The 14,946-nt window shown below is 41.9% G+C and overlaps 2 protein-coding genes across 4 annotated transcripts; one reads left to right on the forward strand and one right to left on the reverse strand.

Moving 5' to 3' along the window:
* Positions 1 to 100: 100 nt before the first annotated feature.
* Positions 101 to 9,882, forward strand: pold1 (polymerase (DNA directed), delta 1, catalytic subunit). 2 transcript variants are annotated; one of them, XM_056406892.1, is made up of 27 exons: positions 101 to 247; positions 991 to 1,190; positions 1,409 to 1,522; positions 1,668 to 1,808; positions 1,985 to 2,107; positions 2,419 to 2,587; positions 3,187 to 3,301; positions 3,448 to 3,577; positions 3,721 to 3,887; positions 4,010 to 4,114; positions 4,310 to 4,450; positions 4,591 to 4,701; positions 4,867 to 5,058; positions 5,148 to 5,236; positions 5,337 to 5,453; positions 5,565 to 5,678; positions 5,896 to 6,043; positions 6,685 to 6,780; positions 7,058 to 7,195; positions 7,397 to 7,572; positions 7,764 to 7,916; positions 7,998 to 8,100; positions 8,202 to 8,334; positions 8,724 to 8,837; positions 8,978 to 9,030; positions 9,413 to 9,510; positions 9,613 to 9,882. In XM_056406892.1, the coding sequence occupies exons 2-27, from the start codon at positions 1,004 to 1,006 to the stop codon at positions 9,698 to 9,700; spliced, it is 3,315 nt and encodes a 1,104-aa protein (XP_056262867.1). In that variant the 5' UTR covers positions 101 to 247; positions 991 to 1,003; the 3' UTR covers positions 9,701 to 9,882. The 2 variants fall into 2 exon arrangements, 1 of the variants encoding a protein (XP_056262867.1); XR_008830624.1 differs by lacking the exon at positions 9,613 to 9,882 and having other exon boundaries at positions 8,724 to 8,894; positions 9,413 to 9,449.
* An 863-nt stretch (positions 9,883 to 10,745) lies between these two features.
* zgc:55558 (GTPase KRas) lies at positions 10,746 to 14,844 on the reverse strand. Of its 2 annotated transcripts, none has more exons than XM_056407681.1 (5): positions 14,569 to 14,844; positions 14,257 to 14,369; positions 13,297 to 13,475; positions 12,404 to 12,563; positions 10,746 to 12,270 (listed from the first exon to the last, which is right to left on the reverse strand). In XM_056407681.1, exons 2-5 carry the CDS (start codon positions 14,365 to 14,367, stop codon positions 12,148 to 12,150), a joined length of 573 nt encoding a protein of 190 aa, XP_056263656.1. In that variant the 5' UTR covers positions 14,368 to 14,369; positions 14,569 to 14,844; the 3' UTR covers positions 10,746 to 12,147. The 2 variants fall into 2 exon arrangements, with proteins under 2 accessions (XP_056263656.1, XP_056263657.1); XM_056407682.1 differs by having other exon boundaries at positions 14,257 to 14,383; positions 14,567 to 14,844.
* Positions 14,845 to 14,946: the final 102 nt, after the last annotated feature.

Consider the following 14,946-nt stretch of genomic DNA (forward strand, 5'->3'; position numbering starts at 1 on the left):
CCGTTTTACCTCGTCGGTGACGTCATTGTCCATTCATTCGCTGTGGAGCCTGGCAACAAACCGGAAGCTCTCCGCGCTTTCGCGGGAGAAAGTTCACAAATTGAAGACGAGTGGCGGGACTTGTTGTCAACCGGGGGCTTGTTATCGAGAAGTAACTTCGACGGGTATTTACAGCTTCTTAAGAAACGCACCAACGGCTGGTCTTCATCAGTTGATCGGCAGTTTACTAGACAACGTTCACGTTTCGGTAAGATCGGCTCTGGCGCGAGACTGCGCTGTGTTTACACGGCGTTTGCTAGCTTACTGTTGTAGTTTATCACAAAGGAAAACACACTCCCAGAAAATAATTCATACATAAACGTTACCAAGTTACACACTGAGGTCTGGCATCTAACGTTAGATGTTGAATGTGAAAGTACAGCATTAACACGTGAATATCTTATCAACAGTGCACTTAATTAACATATATAGCACATGTGGCTTAGCGTAAGCTAATACTAGTATGTAAGTTACCTAGTATTTGGTACTAGTTGTGATGTCAACTGTATGACTTGTGTTGTCTGCGGCATTCTTTCCTTTTAAACTGTCCGGGCAACTTTATTATGTTCTTATTCTGTTGTTGGTGCCAGTTGTCTTGTTTATTTATTTCATTTATATACCTTAAACAACTTTTAATTGGATGTTTTATTTCTGACGGCACTTTAGCCTACTTATTTCAGCTATTATTCACAAACCATCCAGCCTAGACAAGTGTCAAAGAGTATTCACTACATAATAAATATTCTTTGACACAGTTCGACGAATATACACATAGTTTTTAAGCTTAGGTGTTAAGCGCTTTAAAGTAATATAGAAGAAATGTGTTGATTTTATTCTGTTTATTATTTATTTACTCCTATATTTAAAGGGTGTATTGCTATCCTGTCCCCAGTGACTGCTCAGCTGAGTTAAGATGTTTTTTCTTCTCTGTAACCATCTTCCCTAACACAGGTTTCATAAAGGCATGGACCATAAAAGACACAATGGTGGCCCTCATAAGCCTGGTGCGTCCCAGGCCAAACGGAGTAAAACAACTAATGAATGGGAAGACAGTCCATCGCAGTTTGAAGAGGAATTGTCCATGTTTGAAGAAACAGAGATGGAGACAGAGGAGATGGAGAGCCAGTCAAGCCATGACGTTATTCCCGTAGGTGAGTATTGCAGAGAAAAGCCCACAACAATAGATTATTGAGTTATGATAATGACATAGAGACTTGTCTAAAAAACTGTGGAACTAGTTAACTGTTGTTTCTGGAAATTACCCTTACTGTGTTTGTTCAATTTCTTACGATACCCTAGCAGTTCTTGGCTAAAGCTATTGAGATAACAAAATAATGATCTTTGTTTTCTTACTTCCTTGTTTCCTCAGGTGACCTCTTCTCAACAGACCTAAACCCTCGTTGGCGGCGGCCTATTGCCCCTTCACTGAACCCATCATCAGATTCATTGGTGTTTCAGCAGATTGATCTTGGCCATTATTTAGGTATTTATCATAGATATCTTAGAATTGTCTTTGCTCCTTTGTTTTTTAATCTAGATAAGTTTAGAACATGTCCACGTGATCAAATGCCGTTGGCGTAGGTGAGAAGAAATGGTGTACAAGTTGTTCCCACTTTTGTGTTATGCAGGGCCAACAGTGGCTGGCATGCCGGGTCAGTCACAGGGAAAAGCCCCAATCATTCGGATGTTTGGGGTGACAGACAGTGGCAACAGTGTGTGTTGCCACATCCACGGCTTTGCCCCTTACTTCTATGTTCCAGCACCAAGTGGTGAGTACTATCATTATTTTATTAAAACATAAAGTATGTGAATAAATATACTTACTATTTCTATGACACATTTTCTCATTACATAGCTTTTAGTCAATTATTATTAAAATGCTCTCCGTATAACTAATTTCTTCATGATCTTGCAATCTTTCCCTCTTTCTGCTTCATTTGAAAAGGTTTCACATCTGATCACCTGGGTGAATTCAAAAAAGAGTTGAACTCTGTTGTCTTGAAGGACTTGCGGTCCAATAAGGACATCTCTGTCGCAGTGTTGGCTGTGGACATCACCCGCAAAGAGAGTGAGTACAAGTGCTGTTCAAATGTTTATTCTCTAAAGTTCTCTATAGTTGTTTAAATTAATTCTTGAAGGATGTTCATTGATGTGAACCAAGAATGCTGATCCTAGTTCCAAAACGTTTGATAATAAATGTATTTGCAATGTAATAAAGTTAAGTTACAATGCTTTATCATCGTTCTTGGCGTTAATGTTCTTCCATCTATTCTCATCTGTTTAATCCGGGGTCGGCTGACCCAGACTTCCCTCTCACCCGCAACATTTCCCAGCTCATTCTGGGGATCCCATTAATGTTCTTATTTCTTTTTTCTCCAGGCATGTATGGTTACCATGGGAAACGCAGTCTGGATTTTTTGCGGATAACTATGGCGATGCCTCGTCTCATCGCCCCAGCAAAGAGACTGCTGGAGCTGGGCTTCAAGTTCGGACTGTTTCCCCTGAATGGTTACCAATCCTATGAGGCCAACATCGACTTTGAGATAAGGTGCGTGCGTATGTGTGTGTGTGAGAAAGTCGTGGAATTTTAAGATGTCACTAAATTGATTTAAACATTTCTTGTGTGCTCATAACTCACACTGTGAGCACATAATATGGAAAAGGCAACAGTTAAGAGACAAATATCATATTATAAACGAAAGGTTTTCTAGGCTCATGTAAGCAAAGAAAGTATTGTGAACTTCCCACACTGACGACCCTTTGGCTATTTGCCTCAGCAGAGCGCTAGCTTAATGCAACCTGTGGTCTATGTCAAATAACCAAATAAAACCAAAACATGAAAATACATCTCATGTTCAAATGTCAATTTAGTTATAAGATGTATGTAACTCAGAATATACTTTTGTCAGTTACAAATGATGCAGTGGCTGATGTTTTAGCCTGACAAAAGCAGATTTTCATTCTACAATATATTACATTTCACATGTTTAAATGCAAGGATTCCATTGAGGTTCAACCCAATTTGGACTTAAATGTAACATGCTAAAGATGTTAGCTTTTGGAACTAGATTTCTCACAACAACTGATGAGTAAAAGCAACATTAAAGCTGTAGTTTTCAGCCTAATGAGCCTCTCCTTTATTGACAGGTTTATGGTGGACAGTGATGTGGTGGGATGCTGCTGGATTGAACTTCCTAAAAACAAGTACAGAGTGCGTGAAGAGAAGAGCATGGGGGAGACAGACTCTCGGTACCCTGGCAAGGTAGGTCTGACACACAGCAGAACAAATGGATGTGACTACATGGGTCAGCAGTTCCCTTCCCTCTGAGTGCCTTCATTTAAAAAATAGTTTAGTCAGGCTTTTACTGACTGCTCATGAACTATCGCTTCACTGTTTTTGTCCTACAGGTGTCTTTGTGTCAGTATGAGGTGGATGTGGGATGGACAGACTTCATAAGCCACCCTGCTGAAGGAGACTGGCAGAGGATCGCTCCACTCCGGGTGCTCAGCTTTGATATCGAGTGTGCAGGAAGAAAAGGTGTGTTTCTTTGTTTCTCTTTGTCATTATCATTGAACTCCAGACATTTTATTGCCCCATCATTTGTTTTCTACGAGGCCCGATCATACTTGATGAAAAGCGAGTGCAGAGTTTGACTGTGGTGCCAACTCTTTTCTGTCCAGGAATCTTCCCAGAAGCAGACAAAGACCCTGTGATTCAGATAGCGTCGATGGTGCAGCGGCAGGGTGAGACGGAGCCCTTCATTCGCACCGTGTTCACTCTCCAGGCCTGTGCCAGCATTGTGGGCTCACAGATACTGTGCTTCACACAGGAGAAACAGCTACTGCAGGTATACACATTGGCTTCAGTGAGGCACTGAAAAACAAAAAGTATTCTGACATGTTTTCCTCCTTCCCGGTTTCTTGATCATCTATCACGTCTTTGAGTTTCTGTTTACGTTTCTGTGAGCAGAGCTGGGCAGAGTTCTTGAGGACTGTGGACCCAGACATCATCACTGGATACAACATCCAAAACTTTGACTTCCCCTACTTGCTCAAGAGGGCAACGGTTGTAAAGGTGAGATGGAGCCCTATTTCCCACCCCTTATATGCAATGCCAAGGCCTAAAAACACCAGATTAATATAAATGCATATAAACACTATCTCCGAAAAAGAATGTATTTGTAGTTAAAATACTTCAGATTTCCCATTTCTGTTTGGAGTAAGTTTGCCCTTTAAAAAAATAAAATAAAACCTGTTCTTTTGTGTTCAGGCAAATTTCTTTTCCTACCTTGGCCGAGTGCGAGACATGAAGTCAGTCGTGCGAGACCAAAACTTCCAGAGCAAGCAGATGGGCCGCAGAGAGAACAAGATCATTAACATGGAGGGCCGGGTTCAGTTTGATCTGCTGCAGGTAAGTTTCAACCGCAGCAACGGCAATCACAATTTGACCAATATATGAAGTCAATACCCAGTTGGTTGGTTGTGCATTGCTTGGGTAGGAACATTTTCAGAAAGAGACTTCACACGGTCTGCTTGTTGTGTTTTGCTCAGGTTCTCCTCAGGGACTATAAACTGCGCTCGTACACACTGAACGCCGTCAGTTTCCACTTCCTGCAAGAACAGAAAGAGGATGTGCAGCACTCCATCATCACTGATCTGCAGGTAAAGCCCTGGATAAAAGCAGCTTCAAATGCCATCATTAATCAATATTTAAATGCATGGCTAATTTTTCTTTTAATTAAATGACGTGAGCTTAAAAAACGAACCTCGAGTTGTTGCTGCTTTTTTGACATCTATCCTCCCCCCCCTTGTTTTGACTTATTTCAGAATGGAAACGAACAGACGCGTCGGCGGTTGGCCGTCTACTGCCTCAAAGACGCCTACCTCCCGCTGCGCTTGCTGCAGAAGCTGATGTGCGTGATTAACTACATGGAGATGGCCCGAGTGACCGGTGTGCCTCTCACCTACCTGCTCTCGAGAGGACAGCAGATCAAAGTCGTCTCTCAGCTCCTGCGACAGGTAACACAGGCAAACACACGGGGCAAATACGCGTGCTTATTTACGGCTTAAAGGTTGGAAACTGTAAGTGTCTGTCTGTCCACGTTCAGGCCATGAAACAGGACCTGGTCATGCCTGTTATGAAGCCAGAAGGAGGAGAAGACTACACTGGAGCGACTGTCATTGAGCCAGAGAAAGGGTATGTATGTTTTGATTGTGCGAGTGTGTGACTCCTCTCTGCTCTTGGTACGTGTAATATTCTCATAAACATTTCAATCACCTCTTTCTACCCTGTTTAGGTATTACAGCGTACCTATTGCCACCTTGGATTTCTCCTCCTTGTATCCGTCCATCATGATGGCTCACAATCTGTGCTACACCACCTTACTGCAGAAGGGCTCAACCGAGAGGCAGAGGTGAGCCGTTTGTTGAATCTTCATTGGTCCCTTCTTTCTTAATGACCTATTAAGCATTTATGTTCAGTATCAACGCAATGAGCTCATGTTGGAAGCGTTTTTTAAATTCAGCCTCGCACCAGAGGACTTCATCAAGACTCCCACTGGCGACGCGTTTGTGAAGAGCTCTGTAAGGAAAGGACTTCTACCTGAGATCCTGGAGAACCTGCTGACCGCCAGAAAGAGGTTTGAATTATTCAAATGCGTCACAAAATTAAACGGACCACAGCTAAATTCCCACTGTACTGTCACATGTATATTTACTGCTATGCCCTGATTCACAACTAGTGTTTAATTTGTTCCTCTTGCTGTGGTTATGTTCAGGTTGCTCTGGGAAAATATCAAATGGCTGTCGCAGTCAGAAGTGGTTTCCTCCTCATCTTAACCCAATGTCGGTCCACAGGGCCAAAACCGAGCTAAAGAAGGAGACCGACCCTTTTAAGAGGCAGATGCTGGACGGCCGACAGCTGGCCCTCAAAATCAGCGCGAACTCCGTCTACGGCTTCACTGGTGCTCAGGTGGGCAAGCTGCCCTGCTTAGAGATCTCACAGGTGAGCACTTGACTCTGGGTCTTCTACTAATGTTTAGTCCAAATCAATTGACATCTACTCTGTGTTACTGTTTTGAGAAAACAAATCTGAAATACGTGATACCATGAGGATAGGCTGATAGGGATACCATATTTCAATACAGGCAGTCGACATCAGTGATCTATTTTTGGCAAAGCAGACAGTCACGCTGAGCCAAACGGCATCCTGCTACATAACACAGGAGCCACAGATTCTGAAGAACAAACCAGATGAGCTCTCCCGCTAATCTGTCTCCTGATCTGAGTAACAAACATAACCGCGCCCTTCATATTTGCTCGTTGAATGAGCGTCAAATAAACATTTACAAGGGAAAAGAGAACTGCTCTCGTACTCCGCTGCAGCACAAGTCTTTACTCTTAAATATTAGAGCTAATGTACGTGTAAAGATGAACCCAACGGACTGTTATAGTTGACTTCCTTAGGTGCAAAGTTGAGAAGATAACTGCTGCAATCTACATGTCGTTATGGGATAAAACGTTTTTCTAACGTATTGAAAGTTATGGCCTATAATGAGTCCGTTTTTTCGTCCATAAAGCATGTTCCAATATTGCAGATAATTTTATGCTCAACGTCTTTAAAACTTTTCTCTTCTTCTCATCTAGAGCGTCACAGGTTTTGGAAGACAGATGATTGAGCAAACCAAACAACTGGTGGAGTCCAAGTACACCGTTTCCAATGGTTACCAAGCTGATGCCAAGGTGGGAAACACAAGTAGCGTCGCCGATTCTGACCCAAACTCTTATTATTTTATTTAAATGGTTAACCATTCATGGTATTAACATATTCAATTCAATTCAGTTTATTTGTATAGCCCAATTTCACAAATTACAAATTTCATATCAGCTTTTGTATACCAATAAACACTGTTATTTAGTTTTGAGCAAACTTTAGGTATGGGACCGACTATCTGAGGTTGTCGACGAATTCACTTTGTGTGAGTGTCTACATTTTATTTTTGTTTACTATCTTTTAAAGGTTATTTATGGGGACACAGATTCCGTCATGGTTAAGTTCGGAGTTGCCACAGTGAGGGAGGCAATGGATATCGGCACGCAGGCAGCAGAGTGGATTTCGTCCCATTTCACACCGCCCATCAAGCTGGAGTTTGAGAAGGTGACGTGTTCGTCGACCAACTTATCAAAGCACTTGGTCGAGTGATTTCAAGATCTGTGGAAGTTGTCGTTTGAGCGAATCTGGCCCGAGTGCATCTTTGAGAATCAGAAACTTTCTCAATGTAAGAGCTAGGATTTGGGAGCACAGGAGAGTTGGAGCATCCGCTCAGCTAATGAAAGCCTATGTCTATCACTTCCACAGGTGTACTACCCGTACCTGCTGATCAACAAGAAGCGTTACGCGGGTCTCTACTTCTCCGCCAGTGCCGACACGCATGAGAAGATGGAATGTAAAGGCATCGAAACTGTCCGGAGAGACAATTGCCCTCTGGTGGCTAACCTTATCAACACCTGTCTGCAGAGAATCCTCATAGACAGGTACACTCACTCACTCACTGTACATGCACTGTCAGTTAATGTTACAAGTTCAATGGGGATTTCATCAATTTAAATGTAAATAATTTAAATGTTTCAAACTTTATGACCCTGCAACTTTTTCCAAGGATCAAGAAATTCATGAGCTGTTAAATTGTGAGAGAATAATCCCAGTTGATGGTATGTTTCGTCAGGGATCCCCAGGGTGCTGTGGCTCACGCTAAAGAAGTGATCTCCGACCTGCTGTGCAACCGCATCGACATCAGTCAGCTGGTCATCACCAAGGAGCTAACGCGCACTGCCCAGGAGTACGCTGGCAAACAGGCCCACGTGGAGCTGGCGGAGAGGTCGGCTCCTGTCAGAAAATAATCCCAAGGTTAAATATTAGTGTGTGGTTGAACTGACTCATTAACACGGATGTTTTACAGGATGAGAAAAAGAGATGCTGGCAGCGCCCCAAACCTGGGAGACCGAGTCCCATACGTCATCATTAAGGCTGCCAAGGGAGTAGCGGCATACATGAAGTCGGAGGTCCGTAATGTCATCCCTCATTGTCAAAATTACTTTATTTTATCTGTGCATCCCATTATTGATCTTGGTAATAATCGTGATTCTTCCGCATGTCATTTAAGGACCCGATCTTTGTGCTGGAGAACAACATTCCCATCGACACACAATACTACCTGGAGCAGCAGCTGTCCAAGCCCCTGCTGAGAATATTTGAGCCCATCCTGGGAGAGAGCAAGGCAGAAAACGTCCTGCTCAGTAGGTCTTCAAAAACACACGCATCATAGTCTTCGTAAAACTAGTCATGGAGACTTATTTTATTCCCATTTACTGATTGACATTTTAGCGACTTTTTTTAACATTTTTAGATCTTTTCGATACACATTTGGAGTTGGTCATTATTCTTGACATTTTAAAGTAACTATACAGAATAAAGTGTTTTTATAATCTGAAGATTGATCATGTGCAATAAATAACCTTGTCAGCGATATAACAACCGAAGCTGAACAGTTCTCATAAATATACGTGTGAAATACTAAAAGGAATAAGAAATAATATCAATATGCTAGTTGAATAAATGACACGCATGAACTATATTTTCAAGTTTTAAAACGTAATGTTGCTGTCAATTCTCTGGTGTGTTTCAGGGGGCGACCACACGCGCTGTAAGACTGTGTTGACCTCGAAGATCGGGGGCCTCATGGCCTTCGCTCAAAAGAGGAGCACCTGCATCGGCTGCAAAGCCGTGCTCAAGACGGATGGTGTGATCAGAATTTAAAGATATTCCTTTCTACTTTATTATCCTCTTTTAACCTTAAGTGAGGCTTCAATGAGTCTTTTTTTGCCTGGGAGAGGTGATAAAGAACTTTATGTGTGACATCTACCATGTGTGTTATTGCAGCGGCAGTGTGCAATTTCTGTAAGAAGAAGGAGTCTGAACTGTACCAGAAGGAGGTAGGCAAGATACAAGAGGACTTCATGCTTCACTTATTTTATTCACTAAAAGGGCTGAGTTTATTTATATAAAGTCCCATCTATAACTATATTTAAAAATGTAATGTCTGGTTTTTGTCTGGTGTTAATAATTATAATGCCCTCAGAACTCAGGGAATTCATTGAAGGGAATTTTATATAAATGTGTACATTAGGGAATGCAAATGCACTTCAGTTTAGTTTCTCTACTTTTTACTTCATCATTTTGGGGCTGCTGTATACTAGTGTGCTGTTGGAGAAAAGTGCAACTAATTTAAGAATTAAGAGGCTAATATCTGAAAACGTGCATCACTTTCCCCGTCATGACCGATGAGTTTCTACCATTGTGCTTTTTTCATGACAGATCTTTCACCTGAACACCCTGGAGGAGCGTTTCTCTCGCTTGTGGACTCAATGTCAGCGCTGCCAGGGCTCCCTCCACGAGGATGTGCTCTGCACCAGGTACATACGCAACACGCGCGCACACATATTTACTGTCACTGTGGTCACTGCAGAATTATGCCCGACTACCCTGTAACACCGTCCCTCCTGACCCCTCTACAGTCGGGATTGTCCAATCTTTTACATGAGGAAGAAGGTTCAGAAAGATTTGGACGACCAGAGCAATCTGGTGAATCGTTTCGGCTGGTGAGAGGCGCACACACTCGTTCTTTGTGTGCCTCGTTTCAGATGACCGTGGACATCACTGTATTTTCTTTCCATGTGTTTTGGTGCTTGTAAAAATGCATTTATATCATAATGTTTCTATGTTTTCTACTATGAATGGACTGACATGTCGATCTCTTTTGTAAAATAAAATCTAAAAGCAATCTATCCCTTTTCGGTTGACATGTATGGTCATTACAATCACTGCAAAAAATAGAAGTGAGTAAATTGACAGGATAACGAAGCACCTTTAGCGAGTGCGGCGTCTCTATACACGTAAACCTCTTTGCATACAGGACACGTCACGTGAAATCTAAATTCAAGGCAAAAGTATAAACTTTTTCCGATATGGAAAGAATAACTTTAATTGCCGTCCTCTTTACATTGTTGTCTTATAACATTCCTTCCAGTCTCCACTTGCTACTGATGGTCTTTATTATTAGTGGTTAATATCAGATCTGGCGTAAATGCACCACTTCCTCCGCTTGGTGTGTTTAGAGACGTTCTCAAGTCCTGCATCTCTTTGAGAACCGTACTTGTAAGAGGTTGAACAAATGGAAAATGTTACGGCTGTAAGTGGAAACTGTGACCGCGTCGAATGTTTCCCTCTGGGGCTGTGCTGGACGTCTGCGCGTGTGAGTGAGTATAAAACATAAGAGACGCACGTGTGGTTTTCTGAAGTGTTGAGCGGCTGCTTGTTTTCCTTAAATCTCCCTTTCTAGGAAATAGAAAGCTTGCTCCCAACCCACCATAAATTATTCATATTAGCATTACAATAAATCATAGTATGTTGTAAGTCATAGCAAAATAGTTTTTTTTTTAAAGCACAAAAGTAATTGTATACTATCCCCTAGAAATGTTGCTATTATAAATGATACTCTTAAATGCCATGTTTGACAATTATGATTTATTAATTGTCAAAGATGACTTTGCAGATACACTACATGAGCCGTTCTCGTGCCCCGCACCTTATTGACTGCCTTTCACATCTTGAAAACCTGTAAACATGGATAAACAAAACAGACGGGACAAAAGCTGAAATCATTTAATTGTTCATTATAGCAGAGTGCATTACAGAATTGACATAGCTGTCAGTGAGAGATTTGAACGTTTAACATTTATTGGAACCACATTAAGTCCATATAATGAAAGCTGCTGGATTCACCTTAGCAGGAATAATTTGAAGTTAGCTCATTGAACTTTGATTTTAGTTAAGTGGACAAGTTTCTAAATCACAGGAATTTGTCTTTAATACTAATCTATATAAATGTAATCCACAACATTGAGGCTGACTAATTTTAAGAGGACAATGCTATAAAAAACAACCCAATGCCCTTTTGAATATCCTTAGCAATCATGATCAGTTAACATGAGTCTGAGCTCTAGAGATTTCCTGCAGAATCATACACTGGTTTCAACATCAGTGGAGTTTAAATATTGAATGTAGAACCACAAACCATCAACACTGACAGACACAACTGCATTAAAAGTTGTCTTTGGAATACAGAGTGGAGTACACTGCCGCTGACTCCCAATCGGAGGTCAATGGTGGACAAAGGCATCAGATCTCAATCATTAGACAAAGCACTCGGGTATATGGTGTTTCATCAGGACCTGAGGCATAACAGTCTGGGGAAACGCTTTTCTAATCCTTAATTTTACCATTAAAACACACAACTGGCAATGATAAAGTGCACCTCGGAGTCTCGAACACAATTATGAGGCTTTCTTGCGGCCGTGATCTTATCCTGTTACAGCATTTTAATTTGCATATAGTGAGAAAAAGATATTGCTGTTGTGTCTCAAGCCGCAGAGGACACGGTCACCTCAGAAAAACATGAGGGGAAGACGGATGTTTTAACCAATCTGAAAGCAAAATGTTTTGTATTAAAACTATCCTCGTAAATTTGACACCATTTCCATGTTAAAATCACAAGCATCACCTCTCAAATAAAGCTAGAACAATTCAGAAGTTTTTAACTGAATGCGTCAACCGTGGCAACGGTGCAAAGTGCTGTGACGCACCACCGCGGACCCACTGACCGCTGACCAGTCCACAGGAAGAGTTTGTACCACTGGCCGGACATTATTCTAATTAGAGTACAACCTTGACAGACACAATCAATTATACCACAAACTCGGATTAAGTTTGCACAAATGCTAACCTGAACAAAAAAGAAAGTAGTTTCTAGTCGTTTGGGCGACAAAAAAAGAAGACAAGTGACTCCACGGCGTTCAACAGACACGGCTGCATATCATGCGACGACACACTGCAGGTGGAAACTGTGACGGCAGGACGAAATGGATTTGGCCACGCCTGCTTCCCTGTCCGGAGCGGTGCTGGACGTCTCCATTGAGACAGAGGAGGTGCAGTGTGTGAGGGCGAGTGTGAAACGAGTGCTGTGAAGGATGAGCTTGTGCGTGTGCGCTTGGCTAAAGTATTGCACAGCGTCTATGAGTGTTCTTCTTGCTCTTCTTGCTCTTCTTGTTGCTGCGATTGGTCTCCTTGTATCTTCTAATCTCCCGTACGAGCGAATAAAAAGCTTCCTCCACACCCTGAAAGATAGACGGAAAAATATTTTCACACAAAAAAAAAGAAAAGAAGTTTTATTCCAGACATCGATTTGCAGATGCCAAAGAAGGCTCATGAAAGCACTTTGGCTAATTTACTACAAAGGTGAGGGTCTACCTGTCTGGTTTTGGCAGAGGTCTCGACAAACGGTACTCCGTAGCTTCTAGCCAGCTCCTGCGCCTGCCGGGACTCCACGGTGCGGGTACTCAGGTCGCTCTTATTCCCCACCAGCACCATGGGAACGCTGTCACTGTCCTTCACCCTGTTGATCTGCTCTCTGTGGAGGAGGCCACGCTACTTTTTATCTTTAAAACTAAGATTTTCTTAAGCATCGTTTCATGCATTTGGATCAGTTCAAATATGTTCGCCAGATTCTCGTGGACAAATCGCACTCCAGAACTCTTAAGAACTATAGATCTGTGTTACGGAAGAATACAAGTAAAGTTCCTGCAGCGCAGCAAGCAGCCTTTGTCGTGCTAGACTCTCTGACCAGCACAGGACACTATGGGAGGTCATAATGAAATGTCATGAACAAAGTTATAGAACATAATACTTTTCATACTAACAAAGCCACAAAAAGTTATATACACACACACAACAGTAAAAATGTTTTATAAAGTGCTCCAATAGCAAGTAATTAGATCGCTGGAGATCCTGGCAAACTCAACACTTTACTTTGTTTTCCCCCTGTATATTTAGTATTAGTATTTAGTTTTTAGTTTATAGTATTTAGTTTTGTGTTTTATAATTATTTTCATTAATACTTTGATGTGCACCGCTGCTGTGATTTTTTAAATTTCCCCACTGTGGGACGAATAAAGGTATATATCATATCATTAAAAGCCATAGTATAGAATGACACACAAAAAGACAGCTGCCTTACAGACTGCAAGTTAAACAGACACTATTAAAATTGAGTATTAATCATTTTACGACTTCCAGCTGTTTTTTTAAATTACCGATATGCGTCAATGGCCATGAGTACCCGCGAGTCCCGGAGCATCTCGTACCTGTACAGGTGGACGTCCTCAAAGGACTTTGTGTTGTTGATGGCAAACACGCAGAGGAAGCCTTCTCCCGTTCTCATGTACTGGTCCCTCATGGCGCTGTACTCCTCCTGACCGGCCGTGTCCAAGATGTCCAGCAGACAAGTCTCTCCATCAATCACCACCTGTTTTCTGTACGAGTCCTGAAACACAACAGAGTCATGATCATACAGGTAGAACAAACACACCTGCCAGGAAATGGATTGCATCATGAAAATTCCCATGTTTTTTTTGTTAAGTCACACTGCGGCATCATGTAGCAACAAGACCTTGTTGAAGAAACGTATAAAACGCTGCCCGACAATGGAGATTTAAAAAAAATCTGGGAATAATGTAAAAAAGATGAATATAGGAAAGCATGCTTTAATTTTTTTTCTTGTAAATACTTTAGGAATTGTGATCTGGATTCTTCTGCATATTGAATACTTTCACTTCATTGTTAAAGTACATTACTTAAACATGCATCTTCCTTAGGTTTCAATGGAGGACTTTTACTTGTAATAACCTATTGTCACATTTATTTAAGCTATTTATGTATTGTGCGATGCCAATACACATGTCCAGCCCACGTGGACCTATGAGACGAGACACCCAAAACACAACACAAATTCTTACATATAACTTTTAAATGCAAAAAATAAAATAAAAAAATGTTATGGGGTCCTAATCTTCACAAATAAAAGGAAAGATCCGAGTCCTTCTTTCATGAGAGGGAATAGCATCATATCCTGTGTACGGTTCTTCTCCTCAACAGGTCATTGAGGACTTCTAATTGGTTTTTAAATAACTATCCAAACCTTAAAATCCACATTAGAGTAACTCGCATTAATAACGCATTACATTGATCAAGCAGCTTGGCTGTAAACTTTTGAAGAATTATTTATTTCATTACACTCCCACTGCGCCTCCGGGCTCGTCTCTCACCTCGATGGTCGGATCATATTCATCCACGAAGTGGTTCTGGATGAGCTGGATGGTGAGGGCGCTCTTCCCCACACCTCCGGCCCCGACCACCACCAGTTTGTACTCGGTCATTCCTGGACGGGATTAAACCAACAGGTAGCAGACAACAAATCAAACCGCAGGATATGGTCGCCCTCTTCTTCCTCCTCCCTGCGCCGACATGGCGAAGAAGACCGACTCAGATTTAAGGAACACCCGCTGACGTTAACTCGTGTTTCTGTTCAGTCTTCCTTATAGTTACTAAATCCACGTGAAAGAATGGGCCGAGCTTACCTTGACGTCGAGTTTGAGACGGTGTGTGAGCAGCTGAGGTTTACGAGTGGATAAACGAGATTAGCTCGCTACATAGCGTTAGCCGGAGACGATTTCCTTATTCGACACACTTGGAGACAAACTTCAGGATCTGTCCGGAACTTTGTTTTTCTAACTCGTATTACGTGTCAAAAAAAAAGTACTGCTGATTTAAGAAGCTACGAGGACAAATCTTACTTGATTTAATGAATAAATTAAAAGCCTGAATCCCGATCGAGTTCCTATTTAGTCTCCATTGTAGCTCATTGAAAGCAGCGTTTTCAGGTTAATCCCCGTCGTTCAACAGCCAATGAAACGACGGCCTGCTGATTGACGTCGTAACCAGCCAATCCCAGTGGA

Source organism: Pseudoliparis swirei, chromosome 23 (genome assembly GCF_029220125.1).
Source record: "Pseudoliparis swirei isolate HS2019 ecotype Mariana Trench chromosome 23, NWPU_hadal_v1, whole genome shotgun sequence".
Classification (NCBI taxonomy): domain Eukaryota; kingdom Metazoa; phylum Chordata; class Actinopteri; order Perciformes; family Liparidae; genus Pseudoliparis; species Pseudoliparis swirei.

Excerpts from the sequence above, each read along its gene's own strand:
- pold1 (XM_056406892.1), top strand. The coding sequence starts at position 1,004 with ATGGACCATAAAAGACACAATGGTGGCCCTCATAAGCCTGGTGCGTCC. Across the intron at positions 1,523-1,667 it reads TGATCTTGGCCATTATTTAG|GGCCAACAGTGGCTGGCATG; the intron begins GTATTTATCATA and ends TGTGTTATGCAG. Across the intron at positions 4,702-4,866 it reads CCATCATCACTGATCTGCAG|AATGGAAACGAACAGACGCG; the intron begins GTAAAGCCCTGG and ends GACTTATTTCAG.
- zgc:55558 (XM_056407681.1), bottom strand. The coding sequence starts at position 14,367 with ATGACCGAGTACAAACTGGTGGTGGTCGGGGCCGGAGGTGTGGGGAAG. Across the intron at positions 13,476-14,256 it reads AATATGATCCGACCATCGAG|GACTCGTACAGAAAACAGGT; the intron begins GTGAGAGACGAG and ends GTTGTGTTTCAG. Across the intron at positions 12,271-12,403 it reads CCTCTGCCAAAACCAGACAG|GGTGTGGAGGAAGCTTTTTA; the intron begins GTAGACCCTCAC and ends TCTATCTTTCAG.